This window comes from Meleagris gallopavo, chromosome 1 (genome assembly GCF_000146605.3).
Source record: "Meleagris gallopavo isolate NT-WF06-2002-E0010 breed Aviagen turkey brand Nicholas breeding stock chromosome 1, Turkey_5.1, whole genome shotgun sequence".
NCBI classification, from domain to species: Eukaryota; Metazoa; Chordata; class Aves; order Galliformes; family Phasianidae; genus Meleagris; species Meleagris gallopavo.
The window spans coordinates 122,589,536-122,602,902 of record NC_015011.2 but is presented as its reverse complement, the minus strand read 5'-3'; the positions used below and the strand labels follow the sequence as shown (position 1 = coordinate 122,602,902).

At 39.5% G+C, this 13,367-nt stretch overlaps 1 protein-coding gene across 1 annotated transcript in view; it reads right to left on the bottom strand.

The window, feature by feature from the left end:
- The window catches only part of GPR143 (G protein-coupled receptor 143), a 17,637-nt gene extending 4,503 nt beyond the window's left edge, over window positions 1-13,134 (bottom strand). Inside the window, exons 1-6 of the mRNA XM_031557498.1 lie at window positions 8,856-13,134; window positions 7,018-7,127; window positions 4,565-4,659; window positions 3,704-3,796; window positions 3,009-3,118; window positions 247-355 (exon numbers count right to left, since the gene is read on the bottom strand). Coding sequence (XP_031413358.1) covers window positions 247-355; window positions 3,009-3,118; window positions 3,704-3,796; window positions 4,565-4,659; window positions 7,018-7,127; window positions 8,856-9,099 — 761 coding nt within the window. The 5' untranslated portion in view covers window positions 9,100-13,134. The remainder of the gene's footprint in view (window positions 1-246; window positions 356-3,008; window positions 3,119-3,703; window positions 3,797-4,564; window positions 4,660-7,017; window positions 7,128-8,855) is intronic.
- Between the last annotated feature and the right edge of the window lie 233 nt (window positions 13,135-13,367).

The window sequence follows — 13,367 nt, the reverse complement described above, 5'->3', positions numbered from 1 at the left end:
TTTTGCTATTGTTTCTCAGTGTCATTGTTTTCCTGTTGGTTAAACATTTTTATCATTTCCTTGCAGCCTTCTGATGTTACGTGAGTGATTCAGCTAATTTGTGAACTAGTTTAGAACTGTCTTCCTTAGAAACTTTCCCTTCCAGTCATAAGGACAAGCAAATGAAGTAAACCATCAGATTCTGTTCTTGGTCCCCAGTTGTTTTCATCTGGGAAAGGGCAGGTTAAAATAAAATGCACCTCTTACCAAACAATGAATACCAGCATAATTTTGAAAAAGCGCATCTGGATCTCTGTCCCCAGCCGTCTCTCATTCTCTGTGTAAATCCCTTGTCTCCCTTTCAGTAAAGAGGCAACTGGAAAGTATAAAGTTGTGTTCATTAATATACGTACATCTCACTATTTGTAGATACAAGGATACAGAAAACAGATGTCTATAAAGAGGGAACAAAGGAACCAATGGGTTTGTCTCCAGCAGCAAATCTCATACACAGCCTAATCCTAAAGATTAGGACAATCCTAAAGAAGGACATCCACTAAGGATTCCTGAAGTAGGTGGTATCCCACCAGCAGTTTTTTCTTCTCTCAGTCCCAATGAAAACAGAAAATAGTATGGTCAGCACAGTTCTTTAACAAAAAGGTTGTTCTTATGCTTCTCTATGATGTTCATGATGTAAGGAAGTATTTATTATGTGATGTTCAGACTAAGACAGAATACAGTCAACACTATTATACACTTCATATGTAATTGTGCCATGACGACATAACTGGCTACTACATCTCTAGAACCTAAAACTGTAATGCCAACAAAAATAGACAGATATGCAACATACTGTTCAGATATCAAGGAATCGATATATGTACTAACACAAACATACTCGTTGTCTATTTTCCCATAAAAGGAACAAACTTTGAGAGATTATCCAATTCATTCTCAGCCTCTAAATACTGCAATTATATCTAGGTATGGCTGTTTGCAGCCTCAGCAAACTTGCTGAAAAATCAGGAACACACAAAGAATTCCTCAGCCAAGCGATTCTAGTGCTCCATCTGTCCTTAACATTTTTTGCTTCCTTACTACTTCAAAATCCTTTCTTTAAGCTGAAGCTCAATGCTTCTTTTACTATTCTCTACAGCCAAGGAGAAATTCTGTTGTTAAGAAACAGATAAATTCCCACTTCATTACATTCTACAGATCTCATTATGTAAATCTTTTTTTCTTGTTGTTTTGTTGTTCCCTTGTTGCTTTTCTTGATCACTTTCATTAGACAGTAAAGAGAAACTGCAGGATGTTTGAGAAAAATATGCTTGCAAGACTTCAGAACAAGGAGAGACAAGACACCATCTTTAGCAACACGTATTTCTGAAAGTATGAAACAAAATTTGATCCTTAGTGCCTACATGAGCAGGTAGCAGAGGTAATACAGACACAAATATTAAAGTAGGTGTACAGGTAGGTATTTTAGCCACACAGTCTGCCAGAGGCATATGAATATATGTGCACATACCTACAAAATGCACACATACATAAAAATGCATGGATGCACGTCGCATACAAGCACAAACATTTATTATTTATGTTCTCATTGAAGACCTTTGCTGCTGTCTGTAGAAAATGTATTGTCTTCTCTTCTATAGGACATGCTAAAGAAGGTAAGTTTACCATTTACCAAACTACTGATTTCAATAAGCTCAAAAAAAGTCTATGCCTTCAACCCACACAAATATAGCAGCTAGTGCAGAATGGAGGAATCAGCTTACTGACTGTTTTTAGAGACCAAAACATCAGTTACAGGTATTTTTGATTATTTAAAATTTAGGCTAAAGCTTATCTTTTTCCTATAGAGCATTTTGGTCCCAGCCTTTGGAGGTAACATTTGTTTTCTGTTTGCTCATGCATAGAGACATTATTCTAAACTAAAATACAAAAAACAAAAACCATTATCCTGTATAAATTAGGTAGAGGCTTGCTGAGTGCTATCTCAGAAATGCAGGTTACAAGACTAAGATAATACAATGATGCAAATATGGTTTGTCTTTTGTACCAAGTATGTAGCACTCTGTGACTCTGAGATAAGCAAAAAAAAATAGAAGGTACCTCAATAAAGGTAATTAGTTGTATTTCAATATGCAGCTGGTACAGTGTTGTCTACACCTATAAAACTTGGCAGTGTAACATCAGCAAAAATAGGCTGATTCTACATATAAAATATATTTTTAAAATATTCCATGGATTTTGTCAGCTATTCCTTTGATGGTGGGCATTACTAAGGAATGCAGTGCAGATGGGATGAAGACCGAACTCAAAACACAGTCCCTTCTGCTGCTGTTCTTAAATATTGAAGGTGTAGATTATAAGTATGAATTCAGGCACTGAAAACATCTAGCACTGATCGTGTTACATTAGAAGAATTCATTGAATTTGTTCCTTTTTTTTCAGTCACATTTCTTCAAAGTGCTGGATACTAAATCAAACAGGAGCTTCAGGATCTCAGTCGAGAGTTGTGTACAATTCTCACTTGTTTCATAATCTCAGAATCAGGAGTAACAAAATTCTGATCCTTTTTTAATTCTCAGCTTCAAAGAAGATAAACCAACTAGTGGATATCACCAACATTATCCTTAAAAAGGAATTAACTGCATTCCAAAATATACATTGGTACCAGTATTATAGTAACCATCATATAACCACCATACACTGCCAAAAATACTTTAAATCAAAAGTAATTTAGTAACATAGAAATAACTTTGCCAGTCTGCAATAGTAAGATCTAAAACAGCATAACTTCAGTATGTGATCAGTGTACCTCTAATGCACATTTTTTATTGAGAGGGTATCTTCATTTTGGTAGGTAATACTCTTCTATACTCAAGTGCATCCGTTTTGATTTAATGAGGAGCTATCCCATATCCTTAAGTACACAGGCATTACTTTGTACTTCTACTTTACTTTTATTTCTGTTTTGCTAAGTAAGATGTACACATTCATGCTGGCCATTAGGAACATACCTGCAGTCACTGTCCTTCTGAACAGGACTGGGTTGACCACCAGCACCAGCAGGAGCGGGGCGTAGGTTGTGATGTAATGTGGAATTGCGTGCTCCAGGCCTCTTTCACAGCTGAGAAAAAATTATTAACACATTATTCATTATTTTCTTTCCACATCTGACAGTCTCAGCTATTTCATCATTGTCACGTTTAACTAAAACCAAAAACAAACAAGAAAACAAACATGAAAGGAATTAAACAGGTGCTAAACTTTTAATTCTCAAATTTTCACAACCAATTCACACGGGACACAAAGTTGATTATTAACTCTCATCGTCTGTGACTTTTCCTCAAACTTAAAGGAGTAAATACAAAGCTGAAACCAGGAGCAGAAGAACAGGAGTGGACCAGTATTTAATGCCTGCAGCAGCCCCATGCACTATGTCATCTTCCTGGGTCTCATGACCTGTAGTGGCTCACAGCAGGAGCTGCACCACAGCACTGAAATGCATCACAGGGCATGAAATGTCTGGGTGATATCTTAAGGGCCCACGGAAGCCCAGGATGCACAGACTCAGTAGGAGACACCACTCAAAGACCAAAAAAACCCCCCCAAAAAACAGTATTTGGATGTCTGTCCCTAACATTGATGAAAAGACATCCAAATAACTACAGAGTACCAGGGTTTTGGAGTCTGCTTTCAGAGGCCTGCTCACCTGGAAAGGGACGGGTAATAAAGCAGCCCAATGCCCTCGGCGCAGAGCAAAACTGCCAGCCCCCAGGCCATCATGTGGTACAGCACAATTGTACTGGAGGAAGAAGCAGGACAGAGGTTATTAAGGACACGAACTCTCACATGGCAATGTTAACATAGGACAGGTGTGAGGTGAATAATGCTAGCAGCACACTGAGGAGGGCAGGAGGGATAGGGGCCTTCCAGAAAAAAAGAGAAATCCTGGCAGCTGGGCAGGCTTGCACACAGAAGTGTCATGTCCTCCAACCAGAGGCCAGAAGTCTCTCCCCTGTTCCCACATCTGCAGAAGGAAACCCTGCGTCCTTCACTGCTCCTGCAGACAGCACCTTCAGGAGTTAAAAACAGAAGAAGGGAGCCAAACAGCCAACCAAGCACCCTTCTGAAGGCTGCAGAGAACTGTTTGACTTGGAGAGTCAGACACTGCTCCCACCTGAGAGAAGATCATACCTCTGTGCTTAAAAAATCTTTCATTCCTGTTTTATATTAATGTTATCACTTCTGCCACAAAAATCAAGTACAGAGCAGAGATAAAAATAGCATCTTGTTGCAATAGTGTTATAATGCCCAATCTGCACCCTATTTTTTTGAAAGTTAAATAAATTCAGTTAGATTTAAATGCTAGTTAGGCACAAGCAAGTCAATATCCAAGCATTGCCCTTGCAATTGAAGCACTTAGAACACCACTCACACAGAGCATTATCTGGTAACCATGTGAACATCACATGTTTGCACAGACTTCATTTATACCCTCAGATAGCTGCATGCAAACACGGATGTACAACACAAGAAGTAAAATAGACATTCAGAGCTTTAGTTCTAGTACCTCAGTCCTGCTGATCTTCTTACCACCAAGTAAGAATCGACAGCATAGCAAAATAACCACCAGAAGCCAGCACTATATAACAGCTGGATCCACATCTGCAAGGAAAAAAAAAAGGCAAATGTCACAGCTGCTTCTTAAACATTGCTGGAGGTGAGGGGAGACTGAAACCTTTTGTTCTTTAAATGTGTGCATTTTCCAACTGAGATTTGTGAGGTATGAATTCTTACTGCAGTACTGCTGTAGCCAAAGGATCTGCTCCTAGGTAAACTGAGCAGTTTGCCTTCACAGCTTGTTCAGTTGTTTAGAAATCTCCAGTCTTTGTTTACATCTCCAGTCTTAACCCTGAATGGCACTAATTAAGTCTAAAGTAAATTATTAAACAACGTTTTAACTTTAAAGATTAGTAATGAACATTTTATTTTAAAAAATTGGTATAACATTTTAGTAAAATTTCATTTTTTAGTAGCTGAGGTATGAAAATATAACTGAGGTCTGCCTTCACCACAGTGTGCCTCTGTATCATGAGTTCTGTGTGTGATGGGTATTTTATCCACATTCAAGAACTTGAGTTGGTGTTACTACTGATAAAGATGATATGCAGAAAAATACCCAACTCTGTCCATACTGAACTCCATAGCTAATTTTTTACAAAAATCCAAAGGAAACAAGTTCAAGTCAAGTTAAATTCCACTGCATTTTTGAGTTGACCCTATACATTTTTCCCATGAGCCTATAGAAGATAACTGACCTTTCTTAGACCCTATTTATAAATTCCAAATCCTTTCCCAACAGGAGCTAGCTATTTGTAATGGTCTGGACTATTTTAATATTCAAATTACCTTCCCTTTGAGCCCTGCTTTCAACTCTTATCTGAATATCCTTTGTCACAGTTCCATAGTAGCATCCTTTTACACCTGGAAACCAACATACTTGTTACTGAGCCAGACATCAGTGATTTGAGTTCTACCATTCCTTCCTCCAAAGGTAAATCAAGCTGGGAAATACTTCCTTAGAACAAGGGTATAGTTCCTACATCTAGTCATTTGTGACACGAATTATTCAGTATTTTAATCAAAGTGCTAATACATTTTAATAATACATAAGTCAGAAAATAAAATTCCAGTTTTCCTGCTAGTGCACTTTATTCACAGTGCTCAGTATGTAACTTAATCTGCACTATTACATATTTGCTGCAGTTAAGAAATGTAGAATTTACTATATATAAACACATACATACAAAAATAAACCGTGAGGTCTTTCCACATATAAATTCCACCATAGTCTAGATGGTTGCCAAAAATAATAAAAAGCAGATGCACCTAAAAACAAAATTTTCATATGCTATCTAGCTTCTTGCAAAGTGCCACATCTTGCTATAGAGTATCCATCTACAGATCAGAGGGTCTCATTTGAAGGAGATGCTTCAGGGTCTCACTATTTGGAATTTCACTGAGTTGTACGTAAATGAAATAAAACAATAGCACCAGAAGAAACCTAAAATAGAACCAGAAACATTTTATTAACTCACATGAGAATATGTTAGGGGAAGTAGGGTCATTTTTCATTCCAATATAATTAAATTTAAACTTAGCAAGTGACTCAAACTGCAGCACTTTCCTGGAGCCCAAGAAATGGAAAACAAAAATTGCGGTAGACCGCTCTGCTGCTTGCCATTTAACCTGAGATCAAAATGAAAAACAAACAGTCTGCATACAGCATCCTTGTCACTGCTTTAAAATATTACTTTTTATGGTAAGAGCCAGAAAGCAAAACTTAAGCCATATGGAAATGTAGTTTTCAAACAGGGCATTCCTGCTGCAAGATATTGATGTTGGCAGTTTCACTTTCTTTTAAGAAAAAAAAATAAGTTGTTGTATCTCATAAGCAAAAATTAAACATGTATGATGGAAAATTGAGAACTGATAGGTGTGTACAACTGATACTTGCTTCTGCCATTATATCTGAAATTGTCATTATTTAGGCATATGAAGTAAACCAACTTGCATTTTGGCACATCTTATTCAAAAACTACAAGAGCTGAATAGTTTTACTTATATGCAGCATATTTCTTTTTTATATTGTAAGCCTTGATTTGTTAAGCTACTACTATTATTGCTGATGTGTGAATTCTTTGGCTACCCTACATTCCTACTGAGCTGAGGAAATTGGCATAATTATCTGTGTTTTAGTTTAAAAAAAAAAACAAATAATATTTTTCTTGTACAGTAAGCTCAGATTTTATACCTCAAGCAATAGTGTGATTGTTACTTAAATAATAGCGTGATTACTTAAATTTGCACTTCTGTAATGCATTTACATTTTCTTATTCTGTGTTCCTTAATCCAGAATCCACATCAGGGATTTAAGGAAATTCTAACCCCCTTTGGGACGCAGTATGTTGCCTTTTGGATACTGTGTGAGCAAAGCAAGCAGGACTGTACCCGTGTACCTACCGCGCTGCCCACGCAGAAGACAGAGGGCCACACGTCAGTCCCATTGGCCACTGAGATGTTGGCAACAAAGCTCGGGAAGCCCAACCAGACAGTCGATCTGAAGATCACACCTGAAGAGAAGCGCATGAGTGCTCTGTGCCTGTCAGCGTGATCACAGTCACATGCTAGCTGCTGGTCGCATGTTCTGCATTGCGGCCTGGATCCTGCATGCTCACACGGCTGTGGCTATTGGGGTGTGCAGTGCAGGCCAGATGCCAGGGTGAGGGCTTACAGAAAGCAGCTGTGAGCCTGGAGGACTTGCCATGTCATGTCACAAAGATCTAAGCCTCATTTATCTACAGATACTTTCATATACTTCCCTAAAGGGAATCAAGAGGCATTTAACGTATCGGCATTGCCAGTAACTAATGACTTACAATTTAATTTGCAGATATTCATACTGCTAATGGTCATTTCTCTACAACTCCTCATTTCAGAAGAATGTTATTTAACATTTTTCTCTGTCCTCATTTTTACAAGCAGCTCTTTTCCTCTCTGTCAAGGAGTTGAAAAAAGCATGGTTTCACTATTAGGTAAGAACAATACTGACTTTTTGCATGAACTCAGTTTGCTGCTGAGATTTAGTGGGATTGCTCGAAGTAGGCCCTAAGGCACCAACACACAGCACCAGCACACCGTGCTTCCACCCTCCAAGGTGAATCTAATTCAAGAACAATTGCAGATAAATAGTTTTTGCTTGCCTGTGAAAGAGAAAAGGAGAAAAATAACTTTATCTGCTGCTGGCTTTATCTGACTGAGATTAGGAAAAAATTATTCTCTGAAAGAGTGGTCAGGCACTGGAACGGGCTGCACAGGGAGGTGGTGAAGTCACTGACCCTGGAGGTGTTCAAGAAACAGTTAGGTGTTGTACTGAGGGACATGGTTAGTGGGGAAATATTGGTGGTAGGTGGACAGCTGGACTAGATGATCTTGGAGGTCTTTTTCAATCTTCGTGATTGTGTGGTTCTATGATTCTATGATTGAAAAGCCCTTTTCCAGGTGCTCTTGTGCTCTTTCCATGTCTTTCTCTATCTTCCCATCCATCGTCTATTTTAATATTGGTTCTTCTTACGTACCATGAGAAGACCTGGCTAGGTGTAAAAGTGGAAAATGTGTAAAACCCTACTCCTTTCACAAGCAGCCAGAGAGACTTACACAACAGTACTACTTCAGTTATCTAACATGAGAGAAGAGATGCTAATGTGGAAAAAATTCAGCTTTTATTTCCCCTGTATATGTCATGGTAATTTTTGTCTAACTTGGCAGTAAATTCCAGGGCAGATTTAGACAGCCCATTGCTGGAGGCAGGACTCCCTGCTAAGGGTGCTTCTCTGCTTCCCCATGCCGGCACAGTACTCGATCTGTGTTCAGCTGCAGTTCTATACACCATGCTGCCAGCCTGCTGTGTCCAGTTTTGGGTTGGTATGTGAACAGCGGCACTGACTCTGAGAGGATTTACAGACACATGCAAATATTTTCCAAATGCAGTCCAAAAGATCAGCTAAGTTGTGGAAGTCAGCTTTAGTTATTCATGTGCTCCCTCACTTCTGCTTCTACACCTTCCTCTAAGCCTCAGCCAGTACAGGATTTTAATTTGAAGTAGAGACTTTGGTGAAGATTTGCCAAGAACTTTTACTTTTAAAACTTAGCTATTAAGCAGGACCTTTCTCCCCTCAAGGCCTGCCCTTTTCTCATCTTGTTCAGCCCAAACCTTCCCCTGAACACATGCAGCACGTTCCCAACCATCTGCCGGCAGGGCCTGCTGCAGCACAGGGGAGGAACGCCAAGATGGCGCTTACCTGAGCTACCGAGGATGTCACACACGGAGATAAGGAGAAGAATGGTGGAGGAGGAGGAGGCCTTGGGCATCTTCCGCAGGCTCTGCCCCTTCTTCGGCAGGAGCTGCAGGATGGTAAGCAGCAGGCTGGCTGAGGCGCTGCCAATGCAGACCCCACAGAAGACCTGGGGCTGGAAGTTCATCACAAGCTGTGTGGCTGCATCCCTGTTGGGGCAGCAGTAGGTTTCTAACCTGGGGGAGGCCATGAAGCATCCAGCTGGCGGAGAGGGCCTGCGAGCAGAAGCCGCCGCTGTTGCTTCCAAAAGGCAGCGTGAGCTTTTTCTTCACCCTCCCCATTAGACCTCAGCGGTGAGAATCACGCGATTGAAGGATCATGTGCTGCTGCTGCTGGAAGTAAATCCCCTAGAGCGGCCTTTCTCAGCCTCTCCTAGCAAGGAGATCAAATCAGAACAACACACAGTGTAATCTGAAACATGCCCCATGCTTGCTCAGAGCCATTGGCAAGAGTTCACTCAAACCTTTCTGCTTGCACAGAGTGTGATACAGGAAGCCTTAAACCCATCAGAGCATTGGAGATGGCTTAAAATGAATAAGGATGGGGATACCAAAGAAGGAGCATTACATTTTAATTGTATTTCATTTTAGCCCCCTCCCACACATTGCACTTTAATTACTGAAAATTAATTCAAAAGATGGGCCTAGACACAATCGCTCTCAGCTTTTGCTGGGAGAGCAGGTCTATAAATCCACACCCAAACCCAAATCTAAATTTTAGGGATCCAACCCACTCACCTCTCTAATTAAAAAGAGAAGCAGTACATCCTATCACTGTGGAAAGAGATTACCTTCAGGAAGCCATATTAACCTCATCCCATTTAAACCACAAGCACAGAGTCTTCTCTTCAGTCTGTGTTAAACCAGAAGTGGAAAATTCCAGGACTTTTGCTTCCACAAGAACATTTTCTTATTTTTTTTCTTTTTAGTAAGGGTTTAATATGAAAACAGAAATTTGACCTGACATATTTGTTTTTTCAAGTTAAGAATATCCTTTAGTCCTATTAGATGTTGCAGAAAATACAGTCACAAATACAAAAATTAACTCTCCCCTCTCAGACAAATTTCAAATGCCCTACGTCAGACCTCACACCTCTGTAAACTGTGTTTATAGGAACACATTGAGGAAATACAGAAGTGAGCATAGGTGAAGTGAACTGGATGCTAAATAACTGTTGTGGATATTATAATTAGTCCTTATAAGAACAAATGGCCTAATGATATTTTTCTTATCTTCTAATGCCCTTGTTTATATGTTAGCAGAAATTACAACACCTGAATGAGTGGCAGAGGGATGCTGTGTATATAGTCATTATGAAACACAAGCTTCAGTCAGTAAGCTTGCCTACAGCAGAGAAGTCAGTCTTGATGCACCAGCCCTGCCCACGCTGCAGCATCCAAAGAACAGGATGTTAGCTGTCCACACATCAGCAAGTGCCTCTGCTCCCAGTGCAGTCTATAGAGATCTCTGTCCACCAATTCCAGAGCCTAGGGTTAGCCAACAGCTGTTCAGTTCTTCCCACCACCAATGTGCATGGTAAGCTGCATGGCTGAGTAGGCTCTGCTGGCTGTAACAGGGACTGAGGCATACTTACTGCCTTGTACAGTAGATGAGCTAGAAGATGAATGATCCTCAGGATTCTTTTGCTGCTTTCTAGCACTCAGAGATTTCACTGTTCATCTACGGATGAAGATAGGTGAGTGATCCAGATTCCTATGTGCTGCTACTATCACGCACACAAAAAACATACTGGAGACAGCAAGGTTGTGAACCAGATTGCCCTGCTCCAAAACACATCTTCTTGTTGAGGTGAAAAATATCTATTCTCTGTTGGTCTGAGGCTCCTTGGACATTGTTCTCTCTCAGATGAAGCAGCAGTGCATGGAGCTGCTACCTCTCTGACAAGATCCTGCACTGCAATCACCTGGCTAGCTCTGATATCAGTAAACGTAACAGAAAATGCTCTCCTTTTGCTCCTACAAATCACTGCCTAGAAGACAATGACTGCAGTTTTACTTTCATGCAGATTCTGGTAAATTCACAATAGCACTAAAAACCATTCTGGAAGAAACTACTAAAATTGATTAGAAAGGAACTGGTTCCTGAGCTACTAAAGAACAAAAATCAAAAACATCCCACAGATACATTATTACTTAAAGCCATTGTATACCACATATACAATGCAAATACATATATATTAAAATAGATGATGCTTGCTCTCATTGAAAGATTGCTTTAGTTTGCCTGATCTGTATATCGAGCAGTATTACTTTTAGATTATTAGGCAGAAAGTGAAACTGCTCCATTGAAGCCTTTCACTGCTTCTCTGATTTTCTTGTTTCCCTCACTATTCCTGTTGTCCTTCTCCTTTTTAAAAATGTTTGAAAATGAGTCAAGTCATTATCCTGGCTATTTGTCCTGGCTTCCAGATAGGAATGTTTAGTGTACTTTGCTTGTTTCTGCTTATCATTTGTTTCCATTGCTCCTGACTATGTTTTTCTAGGTTGGCCGTATGAATTTACCACTTAATTATTTTGACTTCTCTATCTCTTTTGTTCGGCCACTTCAAAATCACTTGCATTTCTCAATTGCAGACTTACACCGTGGAGGGTAATTTTTATATCTGGCTCCCCCTTTCTCTCAACAGTTTTGCCAGCTGTGCACCCTGATCTTATTCTTTACTTCTTTGAGTAGAGGACTGCTTTTTAACTACTTCTTCTAGGTCACTTCTCTCCTACTCTCTCAGGATTTGATCACACATTTTCTTACAGAGTGGTTATGTGATTTTTTTCACTTCACATTTGTATTGGAAGCAAGGAGTGTGACCTGTGGCAGAATGGATATGAAAAGAAAATAAAGTGATAAATGAGTGAATGGATACCTGCCATGATGCAAGCAGACATGTCTTCACACGGGAACATCTGAGGCTAAATAGGAGACGGATCAGCCAAACTAATGAGCCGCCCAGCATCTCAGCTGGTAAGAATGAGCTAATCTGGCCCTCACTGTTGCACTCAAAGCGTAAGAGTCACAACAGTCACAGAAATCCAAAGCTGGTTTGGCAGCCTTATACCTGAGATTACTTTGGCTTCACATGATTATGAAAATGAGAGGATAAAAGCCAGGGCCAACAGCAAAAGAAACAAAAAAGAACGAGCAGAAAGAGAAGAATTACGTTGCCTTGCTGAGGAACATTATTTGGTATTCAATACTGCTTCAACCATAGTTCCTAGATCCCTTTCCTTGGAAATTATGGACATAGTTCCCACTGACGTCATTGGTACCAAACTGATCTCATTTCTGCATCAAGGCTGTGTCTCAAATAACTGAATGCAGTAGCTTGAAGAAAAACATTAGCAAATGGACATGAAACATTAAATTAAAGTGGTCATTTTAAAAAACAGTCAAACAGATGTGTGGAGCAAATACACTGCCCAATATTGAAAGTTCCAGTCCCGTTTTTACATATTTGTAGCAATGTATCCAAGAATGAGAAAGCACTCCTGCACTCCTTACAAGGAAAACAAGTACATACTCCATATGCACAGCTTTCAGAAACACCCACTCACACTCCCCTTGGACCCAGGAAATACCACTTCTGAGGTACAGTCTGTGTGCATCGTTAAGATGAAACACAGCCTTGTCTGGCTCGAAAGGAAAACAAAAGGTTTACAAAAATACGACCGGCATGTGTTTCTGCTCTTTAGGAGTGTGGTATATCTTATGCTTGAGTATGCAGATACAGATATTTTAATCACTGTTTTAATTAAGACTGGGACTTAATTAAGGTAAAGAAAGCAGAAGAAAATGTATTGACGTAGAGACATTATGTATGTGTACAATTCAGTGAATCTCTGCCTCCATTAAAGCTCCCAATAAAGATCTTTGTTACTCTGCAAATACAAAAACTCTATTTTATCGGTGATTCATGATCTTGAGTCTTTACTGATCTTACAGACATTACCTGGCATGATGAAAGGTACGCCTGTCTGCAAGCTGAATGGATGCAATAAAACCAGTCATGACCTTCCCAACAGAATCTGCAGTATGCTCTCTGAACATATAAATATTCTGTATGCTTAGCACAGTTCATTTTATCTGCACAGGCCTTCAGCAACTAGATTTACCTTACAAGAAACTTGACTACTTTTTATAGCACTTTTTACAGTTCTTTCCATTAGTACCATTACAAATTTTTAGACCTAGTTTTTAAACTGGAATTTCCCTCAATGCATAAATGAAATGAATTGGGAAATCCATACTTGATTATTTCTGCTTTCTGTAAATTTAGGCAGGAATATCAAAATTGATATTGAGTGTAACATCTGTCATGATTGTAGCAGCTACAGGTTACACTGAAAGAATTAGAAGAAAAACAGTGGTTTAACTCCTTTCCCTCTGTAATTTGAATATAAGTAGATAGGTGTAAATCACTAATTTACATTTAAGGATGGTAAA